General features: G+C 46.6%; 1 protein-coding gene across 1 annotated transcript; it reads right to left on the bottom strand.

Annotated features, from left to right (window-relative positions):
- Positions 1-1,991: 1,991 nt before the first annotated feature.
- On the bottom strand, positions 1,992-15,706 carry Mrpl30 (mitochondrial ribosomal protein L30). The gene is made up of 5 exons (XM_051152762.1): positions 15,497-15,706; positions 9,176-9,252; positions 6,080-6,160; positions 2,660-2,806; positions 1,992-2,266 (listed from the first exon to the last, which is right to left on the bottom strand). Exons 2-5 carry the CDS (start codon positions 9,224-9,226, stop codon positions 2,063-2,065), a joined length of 483 nt encoding a protein of 160 aa, XP_051008719.1. The 5' UTR covers positions 9,227-9,252; positions 15,497-15,706; the 3' UTR covers positions 1,992-2,062.
- Positions 15,707-15,903: the final 197 nt, after the last annotated feature.

The following is a 15,903-nucleotide window of genomic DNA, read 5'->3' on the forward strand; positions in this document are numbered from 1 at the left end:
GGCTCGACTCTGCCCCAGGCGTTTCTGGTAACCTCATCAAACCCCTTCCCATCATCCTCAGTTCTTACCGCACAGCCTTTTTGCCTTAGAGGTCAGATCATTCCCCCAGGCCTGGCAGGCTGCCTGTAAGTCCTACATAACTAACTTGCAGTGAGTCTCTCTCTCTCTCTTCTCTCTGCGTGGCCTTTGCACTCGACTGGCCCTAGTTGCCATTGCACGTCGTAAGGCACCCTATATCTGCGTGCACCCAGTGGCCATTGCACCCTGCAGGGAAGCTTGCCCATTGCACGTGGGATGGCACTGAGTGGCACCTCTAAGATGGTCCTTGATCGGTTGGCTCTGAGACATGCTCCAGCCTTGATCGGACCATTTCCTTTTCCTAAGCTCACTGCCCATATAACACCCTATGGAGAGCTGCGAAGTACTGCGCCCACATGTGGCACCAGTTTTCGCCTTCCGCCACCCCGAAGGCGAGTGCTCTCGGGAATGTGTGAGACCTTCCTTGGCATGTGGTGTGCTGGGCCCTTATTAAATAGGGAAGGGGGAGATGTTGGGAGCCGAGAGACCCTGGCTGAGCTGAGAGACCCTGGTTGCGTTGAACTCCAGCTGACCCTTTCCAGCCAGCCTATACAGAAAGAACTTATCAAACATTTTGCCTGGCAACGGACAAACTGCAAACGTCGTGCTTGGCCCCAGGAGAGGGAACTTGGCCCTGAGAAAAGGAACACTCAGTGTACCGTGGCTTTGTAGCCTTTCACAGGAGTCACGGTACATGAACATCTGACGTGCTGTGGTCTCTGGGAGAGGACCGCGGGGCCACCTGTCTCCTCCCCCCGCCCCACACATTGTCCCAGGGGTTCCTACCCCAGAAGATTCTGTACTTTCCCACTGCTCTCCCTCCTTCCCCCGCCCTTCCTGAAGCACACTTTAAAAATCATACACCTGCTTTCAGTAAATGACTCTTGATAAGACAACCTTTCAAGAGTCGTGTCTCTCTCCTGCCCTATTCTTCATTTACAGGCCGCGACCCCCTTTGAGAACCCGAATAACTAAACCCGCGGGACGGGGACACCTGAGGTCACACACTTGGTTCTCAGTGCCCACAACAGGTGGCTCACAATCATCTGTACCCCCAGACCCAAGGTATTTGACACCTTCTTCTGGTCTTTTCACACACCTGCACTTATGGACACATACCCCACCCCCACACACGTTTCTTAAAAGCAGGGTCTTTGCATATGTAGGGATTTAAGATGAGTTCATTATGGGTTAGGGCAGACATAAGAGGCCGCGAGGAACAACTGGGCACATAGACACAAATACATGGATCTCTTCCCGAGTGGAAGGCAGCCTGGTCTACATATTGAGTACTAGGCCAGCCAAGACTATGTAGTGAGACCCTGTCTCAAAACAAACCCAAGAGACTGGTTTTGGTTCTTGTAACGGTCTCCTTCTAAAGTACATAGTATGTGTTTTGGAATTGCAGGTCTAATCTAGCTGGCCGTATTACTGCACTCTGTCTAGATGGAACATTCACTTCTGTGTAAATTTGTTCTGCTGAAGCAAAGGTATACGCGAAAAGTATTAGCAGTTTCCCAGGAGGCCATTTTGTTTTAAGCTCCAAGGTGTAGTGTTTGAATTAGTAAGGGTCCTTGGTGTCAGTAGCTGAGCTAGCTTGTGAGATACGCTGCCCTTGCTTGGAGTTTTTCAGTGCTTACCCCTTGGCTGATAAGCTCCCCAGCCTGGGGTCCTCTGTTACAGCTACACAGGACTGACAGCTACATAGCCTCTCACACTTATAGACTTCAATAAGAAAGCAATTAGAGAAGAGAGCAGTTTCTACAAAGAGATGATGGCAATTGTTAAGCCTACAGCTAGATGTTAAAACATGCCATTCTTGCCCATTCTTAGGGGACGAAGGAAGAGAATTTAACCAAGTGACAACATCAGAAGCCTCAGGTAGATGCAGAGGAAGAGCCACAGCAGCTTTCATAATTGGGTTAACATAGACTTTAATGAAAACGGTTTCCACAGTAACCATTCTATCTCGAGCTGTGTGGCATCAGGACTTGGCTTCCTGCTCCACGGGCTTCAGGTGCCACTGCACCACCAACTCGCCAGTGCTCTTGAGGCACGTGCTCGACATGGTCTCTTCAGTGGGAAGTCCTTGTGGCAGCTTCAGGGGCTGGATGCGTATCAAGTGTTTAACCACTTTCAACTTTGCATTCACGGAAGGGATGTTCTTGTGAATTTGAGGGGTGTGCGCCTATGAACAAGAGGAGCAATAGATCAATTTAGAAGGCGGCAGCACTAGGTCAGAAAACATCAAATTGAAGGGCCACCCTCTGCAAACTAACTTATAAACAGGTCACATTAAGAAACACATTTAAGCTGGGTGTGGTGGCGCACGCCTTTAATCCCGGCACTTGGGAGGCAGAGGCAGGTGGGTTGCTATGAGTTTGAGGCCAGCCTGGTCTACAAAGCTAATGCCGGACAGCCAAGGCTACACAGGGAGACCCTGTTTTGAAAAACCAAAAATAAAAGAAAAAAGAAAAAGAAAGAAAGAAACACATGTAAACATAAGAAATAGCAAACACATGCACTGTGGTATGAGGCGGAAGCAGAGGCGGCTGGCGCGACTGGCAGGAAAGCTGTGCACCTTCTGTAGTCCAAGCATCTTGATTGTGTCTTTTTCCCAGTATGGACGCCGTTTTGTACTTTTTATTCTAGTAACAATGTGCAGCTTATGAGGGTTCTTGGGGTCCCCTCCATATTTTTCATGATCTTCAGGGCTAGGCTGAAACACCTAGAGAAGGAGAATTACAAATGGTAACCAGCACGGGGTGGCAGGGGCAGACCCTGTGAGGTAACCAGCACGGGTGGCAGGGGCAGGCCCTGTGAGGTAACCAGCACGGTGGCAGGGCAGGGCCCTGTGAGGTAACCAGCACGGGGTGGCAGGGGCAGGCCCTGTGAGGTAACCAGCACGGGTAGTAGGGGCAGGCCCTGTGAGGTAACCAGCACGGGTGGCAGGGGCAGGCCCTGTGTGGTAACCAGCACGGGTGGCAGGGGCAGGCCCTGTGAGGTAACCAGCACGGGGTGGCAGGGGCAGGCCCTGTGCGGTAACCAGCACGGGTGGCAGGGGCAGGCCCTGTGAGGTAACCAGCACGGGGTGGCAGGGGCAGGCCCTGTGAGGTAACCAGCACGGGTAGTAGGGGCAGGCCCTGTGTGGTAACCAGCACGGGTGGCAGGGGCAGGCCCTGTGAGGTAACCAGCACGGGTGGCAGGGGCAGGCCCTGTGTGGTAACCAGCACGGGGTGGCAGGGGCAGGCCCTGTGCGGTAACCAGCACGGGTGGCAGGGGCAGGCCCTGTGAGGTAACCAGCACGGGTGGCAGGGGCAGGCCCTGTGTGGTAACCAGCACGGGGTGGCAGGGGCAGGCCCTGTGCGCTAACCAGCACGGGTGGCAGGGGCAGGCCCTGTGAGGTAACCAGCACGGGGTTGGCAGGGGCAGGCCCTGTGCGGTAACCAGCACGGGTGGCAGGGGCAGGCCCCTGTGAGGTAACCAGCACGGGGGTGGCAGGGGCAGGCCCTGTGCGGTAACCAGCACGGGGTGGCAGGGGCAGGCCCTGTGAGGTAACCAGCACGGGGTGGCAGGGGCAGGCCCTGTGCGGTAACCAGCACGGGTGGCAGGGGCAGGCCCTGTGAGGGCAAGGCCAGCCTGCTCTACCAAGCGAGTCCAGCACTGTTAGACAGAGAAACTCTGTCTCAAAAAACCAAACCAATCAACCAAACAAAGGTAACTCTTCCAACTTATAGTTTTTATATATTGCCTATTTTTCCCTTAAATAATGGACACACAAACATACAAAATTAAACAATGATCCCATGCCTAATCTGTATGTAGTCCTCAATCCCACACTGAAGAGTTGAGACAGTCTAAGAATTACAGACTTTAAGAAAAATACTAAACAAGTGTATTTTGTTTTCACTTTTGCACAAAGCAGGAGCAACTGGATGACATGAAAGCATTTAAGCAGCAGGAGAGTGCAGAGCACTGCTGGCTTCGGGTATTCAGAAAGGGACACTTGGCCTGCACAGTTCGTATAAACAAAACTCTCCAAAGCTGAAAAACGCAAGGTCTGAAATTGAGGGTTAAATGGAAATTTTGTTCCCTATATTTTATCACATCAAAGGTGGTGCTGGAGAGAGACAGCTCAGCACCATCTCTTAGGAGCAACGGCTGCGTCTGTAGAGGAGCTAGGCTCAGTTTCCAGCACCCACATGGTGCTCACAGGCATCTCACTCTAGTTCCCAGCCTGCTGCTGCCTTCTGACCTCCACGGCGCCAGACACGCACATGGCACACATACACGCAGGCAGCCAAGCAGTTACACCATAAAGAAAATTTAAATATCTAAAAATAAAATAAATAAAAATACAGTAGGGGAAACACAAATAAAGTCATTCCTCTCCAACAAAACAACCTTGCCAGCAGGCCTGATGGGGCAAAATGGCCTTTACTGTGCAATTGTGCTCTACTGAATACACCGAAACCCGGCAGCCATACCAAGCACACAAGCATTTGTGTAGCTTCATCGTACCTCAAACTGGAAGCAAGCAGGGTGTGCTTAGTAGGTGAGCACATAGATAAACTGGAAGCAAGCAGGGTGTGCTTAGTAGGTGAGCACATAGATAAACTGGAAGCAAGCAGGGTGTGCTTAGTAGGTGAGCACATAGATAAACTGGAAGCAAGCAGGGTGTGCTTAGTAGGTGAGCACATAGATAAACTGTGCAAAGCCTTGCCGTGGGCTGCTATTCAGCCATAAGAATAAACAAACGATTAAGCCAGTGTGCACAGACTGTACGAATCTATGTGAGAGTCTGGGAAAGGTTAAACTAGAAAGTGGGTAAAAAGATCATGCACTGAGAGGTTTAGAAGTTATGGGTGGGGTTAACAGTGGGGCACAGTGACATTTAGGGCAGTGTAGTGCAAGGTTTCTATGTGACACTGCAATATGTTATTGTGCATTTGCCAAAATCCACAGGCTATACGGCATACAGAGTGGCCCCGGTGCACGCGATGGCCTTAGCCGACGTCTGCATTGTTTCATCTACTTTAGTAGCTGCTCTTTATCAGTGCAAAATGTTAAGTATCAGGGGAAACTGAGCGAGAGAGGAAGCCTCCATACTTTCTGATCATTTTCTTCTGTATAATTGAACTGTTTTACAAAATAAATTTTAATTAATTAAAAGCAAGTAAAACCCAAACAAAATGGAAACAACACAAAATCAATGGAGACTTAGTCCATGTTATCTAAAATTAAAAACAAATCAACAAAAAAACAAACAAACAAAAAACCTCGAAGACTCAAGCACTAACGGTTGATGTAGGAAGTAAAAATGAAGTCACATTGTGAAGCCCCAACAGCTTCCCTGTCTTCTCAGGACACTGGCCGGGGCTGGAGAGATGGCTCAGAGGTTACGAGCACTGACTGTTCTTCCAGAGGTCCTGAGTTCAATTCCTAGCACCTACATGGTAGCTCTCAGCCATCTATAATGTGATCTAATGCCCTCTTGTGTCATGGAGGCAGAGCACTGTATACATAATAAATAAATAAATCTTTAAAAAAACAAAAACCCCACACTGTCTAAAGGGAAAACCATAAACAGGGATAAGCAGGGATACACAGACCAGGAAGTAATCCGAGCCCATTCCTCTGAAAGCTGGTGGGACCAGGAGCAGAACAGTCACCACCCTACAGGGCGTCAGTCTACACTGTAGTGTATGCACACAGAACTTAACAGAGAACTTGCCTTAGCAGCCTGGGAGCGGGGCTGAGGGTAAGTGCGCCTGACGCAGGAAGACCTGAGTTCCACTCCCCAGGAGCCTCGTGACGGCAGGAGAGCTGACTCCACAGAGCTGTCTTCTAGGCCTTCGCACACAAAACCAGGCACGTGCCCACACACACGCACGTGTACAAGGAAACACAGGCCAATGCAACACACACACGCACTGCAATAAATTTTCAAATAACTTGCAATTTTATAAAACTGTTATCTTTACAAAGAAACAGGTCTTACTTTATCTGGGATTCTTGATTTGGTAAATTTGTGACGAATCCAGTCGGTGCCAGTCAGAGAGTCCACACCTTTTTTCACAGTCTGGAGCAGAAAACACTTGTTATTTAGAACTCTGCCTAGTGTAAAAATCCATATCTACCAGGCTGTAGATGACAAACGTCTGGTCTAATGTAATCTACTGCAGCTAATGTTTACTTGGCTTTCCTACTGAGTGGATGCCTCCCATTTAAGCACTAACGGATGGCAAAGCAGAAAGCACACACACTTAGACCCCCAGTCCAGGGGTTGACAACTCCCTTTTCTGAGGGAGCGGAGGCAAATATTTCCACCTCTGGGGCTTCTCAGTCTCTACTGTCAAGACTTGCCTCGGCCATCACAGGTGAATGCAAACAAACAGGAGTGGGTATTTCAAAAAATCTGATTTATAAGTAAGTCATAATCCCTGAATTTGCCCTGGAGGCGATAGTTGTTGTAGAAAATATAAAAATATCTAATAATGTTAATTACTAAGGTCCATAATTATTACATCAGTATTATCATAATCAATAAAAGACACAGACACCTGTTGTATTTTAGAACAAGCCTCATTTTACCTGGCGCTGGGCAGATATTAACGCCCTAAGCCACCTCCCATTATCTCCAGCCCCCATCCCACGTCATCTGCTGTAGTCATTTCTATCTGGGTGATTCCCACCCATAGTCCCAAACACTTGTTATGCTGTTCATCTGGGCTGCTGCTTTCCATGCAGAGCTTCAGAGTCCCTCCTCCTGGCCACGTGGCTCTTTCCTATCCCGTGGGGATTCTGTTCTCTCTCCTCAGCTCCCATTCCTCTCTTTTCCAGATCCTCTTGTCCCACAGCCCTCAAGCCTCAGGCGTGCCTCCCTCATTTCTGCCCTACCCAAAGTGCTACGGCTTGGTCTGCTGCTTTGTATTTGTTAATCGCCTGTACCCCGCCTCCCAAGATTCTTGCTGTTGATGAGCAGACTGTCACATACCCCAAGTCTGCCTGTATAACTCTGCCTCCCTGTTTGACCAATAAAAGACCTACACCTGGCGAGGGCAGAAGGAAAAGGCGGAGCAAAGGTTTTGGAGACTGAAGGATCTTGGGAAGGAGAGAGGTACCTGATGGAACAGAATCGCCATGGCAGGAGGAGGAGCGCTCAAGTTCCACATGGAAAGAAGTGGCCCATTTGTGCAGCATAAACAAATATTTTGGGACTATGGATGGGAAGCAGCCCAGATAGAAATGGTTAAAGCAGATGACATGGGCTAGGGGCTGGGAGGTAATGGAAGGTCATTTATTTGGCTAATATCTGCCCAATGCCAGATAAAATAAGGCCTATCCTAAAATACAACAGGTGTCTGTGTCTTTTATTATGATAGCAGGTTAGATAATACTGCCGTAGCAATTGTAGGTATTTAATAATAAACATGATTAGATATTTTTATATTTTCTACAACACATGGCTTACCAACTTTTACACTAAGCATTAGGCAATAATTTATCTTCAACAAAATCATATACAAAAAATCCAAAATGAGGTAGGGGTGGTGGCTCACACCTGTATTCCCAGCACTTGAGAGGCTAAGGTAGGAAAACTGCTTCAAGTTTCGGGCCAGTCTACAGGGCAAGACACAGTCTCAAAACAACAAACACACAAAGCCGCCATAGTGCTTTTTCCTAGCTCTAACAGTACCATCAGGCCCAGCGCCCACCTCTTTTTTTTACTGTTCAAGCCGACTTTACTGTTGCTGATGGAAAGAGATTCCCCACAGCCTTTCACGTAGTCTTTCTCTTTCAGCCTTCCCTGAGCTACAGAACTGACACCAACACTAAAGGATAAGGCCAGATAGGGCAAGAGAGGGAACCCTGGCTCTCATGTGCCAGGGACCCTGTGCTTCTGATCCCATGTCTGCTGCTCACAGCTCTATGATGTGAAACACACAACCTCCCAGAGGACCGAGGTAAGAAGTACCAAAAAGGAAATCCTACTGAACTCACAAGCTAACCGGAAGTAGCTGACGCCGCCCCCCCCCCCCCCCCAGCCGGAAGCTGTCTGGAACTGTATGCAGCCTGGTCTCCATAAGCGCATTAGTCTTCCCACTGTCCTCTCTAAACACTAGGAGGAGATACATGTGAACATATTTCTTATTTTCAGGAGATTGCTTATCTTCTGCTTGTTTTTATGTCTATCTGACTTTCTGTGATTGCAAATGTCTCCTTTTGGGGGCTGGAGATATGCCTCAGAGATTAAGAGCACTGGGTGCTCTTCCAGAGGTCCTGAGTTCACAACCATCTAAACTGGGATCTGATGCCCTCTTCTGGCCTGCAGGTGTACATGCAGATAGAGTACTCAGATATATTAAAAGAAAGAAAGAAAGAAAGAAAGAAAGAAAGAAAGAAAGAAAGAAAGAAAGAAAGAAAGAAAGAAAGAAAGAAAGAAAGAAAAGAAAATATATTCTTTTCATAATTGAAATGTCTCCCCTAAACCTGTAACATTAAAGGAGACTAAGAGGAAGCAGCAGTAGCTTTTTTTTTTTTTTATAGTCTTGATCTACAGGAAAAGATGAATAGTGGTTCAAAATCCTTAGGGGAAAATAGCACACAACGCAGAAATAAACCAGGGCATGTATGCCCCTAGCACAAGACACTAGAACAAACAATCATCAGTTAACTTATATCAGAAGCCTTAAAAAGACTAGCTTGGTTAGTGCATATCTTTAATCCCAGCACCCTGGGAGGCAGAGACAGGCAGATCTCTGTGAGTTCAAGGCCAGCCTGGTCTACAAAGTGAGTCCAGGATAGCCAAGGCTACACAGAGAAACCCTGTCTCGAACAGAAAACAAAACAAAAGAAGACTAACTTGCTTTTGTGTTTTGTAATCAAAAAGAGAAAAATAAAAAACCAAATGTTAGGCTAAGGAAGTAGCTCAACTGGCACAGTTCCCGCCTGGCACTCATGGAGCTGAGTCCAGTCCCCAGCACTGCAGGACGCTGGGCACTTGGGAAATGCACATGGGTAGACACTCGGTTATCCTCAGCTACCAAGTGAGTTTGAGGTCAGCCCTAGCTATATGAGAAACAGAACAACTTACCTGCAGTGTGCCTGGAGGCCTCTGAAATACTGAGCGCAAAACCCCAGCCATAAGGTGGTGATTCTTCTCTTTAGAAGCTGAGAAGCAGGAAACAGATTGCTGGTCAAATACATTACATACGGGCAGATTTCCCCCTTCTGTAGTGGTAAAACTATAGGTAGTCATTAAGTAATCCTATTTTCATCTAGTGAGATTAGCGTCTACGTTCCTTCCACAAAACTTGGAAATGAGAGTTTCTAGCACTCAAAACTTGTCACAATAAGTATAAAAAATATTGGTCATTTTTCTTTGTCAGAAAGATCACAGAAAATGTGAAACTGGACAGGACTGAAGAAATTCCATCTCTTAGAATCAGAACCAAGTGCCCTGGTTTTTTACACATGAGGAAAAGGGCTCCCATAAAGTCATCATTTACCCAAGGTACCCAGCCACTAAGAGTCTATGCACAGATGGGCACTGGTGACACATGCCTATAATCCTACACCTGGGGAGCCAGGGGCAGGAAGACTGAGTTCCAGGCCATCCTGGATTACACAGTGCAAAATGGGTGGGGGGGGGGAGGTACATCCATGTGCTCCAACCCAATTCTGAGCTAGCAGGCCTATGAAGAAGCCAGGGATAGCTGGAGGGGAGCCGTGAACAGGCAGATTCCTGAGCACGCTGGACAGGCAGCCTACCCAAACCGGAAAGCTCCAAGCTGTGCCCCTGTCTCACTAAGAAGATGAAGGATGTCTACAGAAGGTGTCTCTGGCCTCCACACACACACGCACAGAGGCACACACACCACTACGCCTATGTACACACACAAAAATACATCACCTTTTTACAATTTGTATTTAAAAACTGATTCTTCTGCTTTGCTTCTGTAACCTCAAAAAGTCAAATTTATAAGATAGGCATGAAACAGGGGTAGCCTGTTGCACACTGACAGCAGACAGATGAGGTTCCTGAACTGGACACATACCTTGGGCAGACACTCATGACAATTAAGCTATCTTATATGACATCAGCAACATTAGCTCTATGTCCCCAGAAAGGGTTAGCACTGTACTTCATCCTGACCAGATTCTAGCTCACAAGGTCTATACCTTTGTGTGTGTGTGTGTGTGTGTGTGTGTGTGTGTGTGATGTCAACGCAGTAACAGTTGGAAGATATATCCAAGATATCACCTGAGAAGAGCTGGACCTCCGAGAAACTGCTCAACAGTGACACTAATTAAATGCCAAGCTACTTCCTCATGCTTTTTCCAAGTTAAGCATCATTTGTGAATTCAACTCATTCAGTGTGGCTTGTTAGCTTTTCAGTTAGGTTTCAACAAAGTCTATGGAACTAGCCCTCTGCCTTCCACTCCAGCTCTGCTTTCTTTTATCTGTCACAGTAAAACATCATCTCATTAAATTGGATCTCTCTGCTTAAAACCTTCCAAGGGGCCAGATTATTGCTGAAGAGTAAAGTTACTATTAGGAAAACAAAGGAAGGCAGGCTAGTCTAGTCCAGTACAAGCTAGAGTGTGTGTTTAGCTCACCACAACCACTGAAGTATATGGACATAACCATAGCCCTGTGGCACAGCCACAGCCACTGAAGTATGTGGACATAACCATAGCTCTGTGGCGCAGCCATAGCCACTGAAGTATATGGACATAACCATAGCTCTGTGGCACAGCCACAGCCACTGAAGTATATGGACATAACCATAGCTCTGTGGCACAGCCACAGAAGTATGTGGACATAACCATAGCCCTGTGGCACAGCCACAGCCACTGAAGTATGTGGACATAACCATAGCTGCATAACCATAGCTCTGTGGCACAGCCACAGCCACTGAAGTATGTGGACATAACCATAGCTCTGTGGCACAGCCACAGCCACTGGAAACATCAAATGCCATGAAGCCAGCACAGCTGTTTGACACATTTCTAGCAAAGCTGAGCCGAATGCTGTGATTGCTGTCATTCTGCCTCTCATTTTTAGGTTTTGGTCTCTGTGTGTTGCATTCTTGGGGACTTTATAAGTTATGACTCTTTTTATGTCTTTTCCTGAGAAAATTATGTCTGAGTCTTTTAAGGAAAGTCCTAAACTTAACTATCTTTTCTATTTTTTAGGGAAATAAACTTTATCTGGCCGTATTTGGAAGTCTTCTTTATGCCCAGGAGAAAATGTAGTTTAAAGATAGGGGGGAATGTACAGGGTATGCCCCCGGAGGAATAGAACTCATTAAGTAAGATAGAGTGACTAAAATAACTTTCCCTACTTAATAGTGTACATGATGAAAGTATATAAGTAAAAGGAGTTACATATCAATATTTGCTATTCATAAAAAATACCAGTTCTGATATTTTCTATTTGTTTGGAGTGTTTTAAAACTACAAATATTGCCAGCCTAAAGGCAGGCTATTGTTCCCGACCCGCGGGTTCAGTTATTCATGGAGTGGCGAGGAGGGTCGCGACCTGTGAATAAAGAATGGACGAGAACAGAGACATGGGCCCAGGAAAAATTTGGTTATCAAGGGCCGTTTATTATAAGGGGGTATCCAAATTTATAATAAGCTTCTGAAAGGGCGGGGGTGAGAAGGAATGCAGTGGAAAATTACAAAATCTTCTGGGCCAGGCCCAAGGACAGCAGGTGTGGAGTGGGGCGACTATACAGAAGTCTCGATACACCGAATGTTCTCTTTCTCAAGGTCAGGCTGGATCTTTGTGGTAGCCAGGCAGAATAATTATCTCAAGTATGCAGACAGCTGTGGCTTTCAGCCAGCAGGGCCTCTCAGCCACTGGGGCAGGTCAGGCAAGGTCCTATGGCTCCTGACAGGCTATCATATAATAAATGTGTTTGCTTTGGCAGAGACCTCCTGTAGATTCTTTGAATTGGAGTTATAGGGCTTATCATAAAAATAAAATCTGTCCTATTTGTACATTGTGTCTAAACTTGTAATCCTGGACACATGATGAAAATTCAAACACATGTAAAGAGACAGAATAATATAATCTGTACTTCTTGAATAATCATTAGTCTGTCTTTGCTCTATAAAACCTGTATAAACAAAGAAGCAATCTGATTGCTAGTCAGTGAGAGCTACAAGACTCCCCTTGACGACATCTGACCCAGTCAACCACTGGGGCTGTGTCCCCCACGCCTGCTCCCCCACAAGTATGTGTACATGGGCTCACTGTCTGATGAGAGAACCTCAATCAATGACACCAGCAGCAATGCACACACCCTGCACCCGGACAGTGGCTTTTAACAGTATTCTCTTCAAAGGACGCATCAGGGCTCCTTCAAGAACCAGCTGACAGCCTGCTGCCACCTGAAGAACCAGAAAGGAGCTACTCAGAAATGACAACCCACGGGAGCGTATGACAGGGATACGGACACAATGGAAAGTACTCCCAACGGCTAAGCTGACGCAATTTCAACAAACACTTGGCAAAATATCAGCTTGTAATCAGAACAAAAAAATAAATATGGGAAAGTCCACATTTATCTACATAGGTAAATGAATTGGAAAAGAGAAATAAAGCTGCCATAAAAGAACAGAATTCTTTTACAGTGCTACTTCCCCTCAAGAAGGCAGAGAAAACTACTCATTGCTTTGGCGTGAGCTACACCGAGTGACTTCTCCCCCGTAGTGCAGCACAGGAAAGGAGAGAATCACTTTCATAGAAAACAAACTGACAAACACAATGGGAACCCAGCACAACATAAAACAGAATGTTGACAGTACTTGATACGAGAACACGTAATGAGATGTCGTCCACCTCGAAACCCATACATACCCACTTAGGAGAAATACCGTGCCTAATTGAGGGTCACTGTGTGTGCTGGCTAAGTTTATGTCAGCTTGCCGTAAGTCCTGCTTGAGTTCCTGTCCTGACTTCCTTCAGTGATGGACTGTGATGTAGAGGTGTAAGCCAAATGCCCCCTTCCCCTCACCACTTGGTTTTTTTTTTTTTTTTTGTCACAGTGTTCCATCATAGCAATAGTAACCCTAACAAAGACACTGTAGAAACCACTTCATTAGTACATTTTCAAATATCTTATTTGTCAAAACTGTCAAGGTCATCACAAAGTAGAAACCTGAGAAACTGGCCCCGAGGGACTCAAGAGCTACTGCCATATTCTGCCTCATACACACCACACTGGTGTCTGAAAAGGACCCTGGTGCATTAAAGGACACAAGGACACCAACAGAACTAAAGACATTTGTCTGAATAACGCAAAAGAAGCTAATGATGTACCAGTTTGGCTCAGCGGTTGCAATAAGCATCCTACAGTAATGTTTTATGTTAAAAGGGGAAGCAGCAATGGAAGGTACAGGAACCCTATTACTAAGCGTCACCAGTTCTCTTGAAATCTAAAGTTAGCTAAAAGTAAACTTCATTCATTAAAAAAAGAAGTGAAAGCGGGATTGGGAATATGTTTCATGGGTAGAACGGTTGTCTGGTATGCCTGGGCTCAACACCTCATAGCATCTTTGGCATTTTTCCATTTAATTAAGATAAAAGTAGAAGTCCTTAACCCTCACATACCAAGCCATTGCCTGTTACTGCCAACCTCCACCCCATATTCCCCTACATCTCCTACTAACTCCCTGCTTTTTTTTTTTTTTTTTAAGTTAAAACATTATTGGTTTTGGTTGCATATAGGCCTAGGAGTGACTGTCAGATCCTCTGGAACTGGAGTTACAGACATATGTGAACTGCCATGTGGGTGCTGGGGATTGAACTCTGGACCTCTGTAAGAGCAGCCAGCGCTCTTAACTGCTGAGCCATTTCTCCAGCCGACGTCCCTGCTTCTTCACAGGGTAGCTGGCCTTGCAGGAACCTGGACCCAGCCAAGCTGGAGTGCTTTCTTCCTACTGAGTGGCTGGAATGACCCTGACTTCCTTTTTCATTTTTTGGCTGGAGTTTACTATATCGAGGTCTACCTGGGTCTTGATGTTTCAGTTTCACTGTTATCTTCTGAATAAGGCCTACCTTCACCAAGCTGTTTAGCATTTTCAGTCATACTACTGCAGGCACTCTAAGTCCCTTGTCTTCCTTGAAAGCTTTACCATTTAGCGGCTCTTTTTCTTCTAAACACAGGACAGTGCCAGGAGCCAAGGACTCTATACTGATCTGCTGAGAGACAGACGTGTCTCTCAGAGCAGCTTCTGCTCCTCGGGATATTCTGCTGAAGTTTAATTCTCAGATATATGCAGGTGTCACCATCAAAGCGAACTGCTTTTTGTTGTTGTGTTTTCGGGGAGGGGGAGGCAGGTACTGGGGACTGGACCTGGAGCCTTGCATACAGAATGTAAGTGCCCTGAGCTGCACGTTCATCTACAAAACTTTCAGGAGATGTTATTCTTGCTAGGTGTACCTCTCGGATCGTGAAGCAATTATGCTGCCATCTACTGTACAGCAGCTTTCCTCTGTACTGTGGCAAACCCGGAAATCCCGGGGCTGGAGACATGGCTCCGTACTTAAGAGCACTGGCCGCTCTTCCAGTGGACCCACATTTGATTCCCAGTGACCACGTGGCAGTTTGTAACTCTAGTTCCCGAGTTTCTGGCAATCTTCTGCCTTCCTGGACACTTCATGCACGTGGTGCACAGATCTGACAGGCAAGACGCCCATACATAAAAGCAAATTGAAAAATACCATTTATCACATGGGACATATAACCTATTTATATTTTCTAATATGTTAATATGTGTGTATACACAGAAAAAACTGAAGGTTATCAAAACTTTTTTTTTTTTTGCCTCACCCCTAACGCTTTGTTCTTAGTTTTTGTTTTGGGGTTGTTTGTTTTGCTTTTTACAACGACTATGCATGTAAACAGCTCTTTACCCCTAAACTACACCACCAGCTCTGAAATGGCTCATTAATTTCTTTCTTTTTCTAAAGAGACAAGGTATACATCTATAACGAGGAGTGGACATTCCTGAAAACACAGAACATAGAATTTCCGGTGCAATTAACCGATATCTCTTAAATCAACAAATGTCACTATCTCTCTTCCCTGAATTCCCAGGGCCTAAAAGTAGTAGGCAGCAGTCATAACGGCCTCTTCGTCATAAAAAGCAGCAGCTTGGATAGTTGACGATCAGAGCGGCCTGCAAAATCAGTCTGTAGTAAAACAGCAACTCCAAAACTCTGTATTCTAAGTCGCAACAACTTAAAATTAAGTAAGTTTTGCCTTCTTAACAAAGCAAAACAAAAAAACATTTTACTGGCGCTCACTGGGCGTCCCAGAGTTATAAACAAGCCAGAAGCACCGAAAAGCTACAAACACTCCCAAGAGCCCGGGCTTGGATAGTTCGACCCTAGATTTACAAGAGTGAGACTCTCAGAGACGCGGGACGCAGCAACCCGCGAATAAAGTGACAACCCGGCTGCTTTCAGAAGATCAAGAAATGGGTTGCCGGGACTTCCAACTCGTAACGGAAAAGGAAATCAGCGTCGGCAGAGAAATCCAAGTGAAAAGCACACAACGCCTCCAGCTCCCGCAGCCGCACTCACCAGGGACAGCTGAGTCCACTCCAAATGCCCCTGCAACCGGAAGGAGAGGAACGGAGGCCAGCGGACCCAGTACGACACTCAAACAACTCCGTTGCGGTCACAGTGCGTACAGTTGTTTGGTTCCTGAAAAGGTATTTTCGTTCCGACCCAGCGGCTCCCATTCACAAAGCGCCATAGATGACTGCGCAGGCGCAGCGGTGTTACGTGTGCGCTTCCTGGAA

Source organism: Acomys russatus, chromosome 11, assembly GCF_903995435.1.
Source record: "Acomys russatus chromosome 11, mAcoRus1.1, whole genome shotgun sequence".
Classification (NCBI taxonomy): Eukaryota; Metazoa; Chordata; class Mammalia; order Rodentia; family Muridae; genus Acomys; species Acomys russatus.

Coding starts and splice junctions, on each gene's coding strand:
- Mrpl30 (XM_051152762.1), bottom strand. CDS start 9,226: ATGGCTGGGGTTTTGCGCTCAGTATTTCAGAGGCCTCCAGGCACACTG. Junction 2,807..6,079: donor AATCAAGAATCCCAGATAAA/GTAAGACCTGTT, acceptor CTCCTTCTCTAG/GTGTTTCAGCCTAGCCCTGA. Junction 2,267..2,659: donor AGATGCTTGGACTACAGAAG/GTGCACAGCTTT, acceptor TCTTGTTCATAG/GCGCACACCCCTCAAATTCA.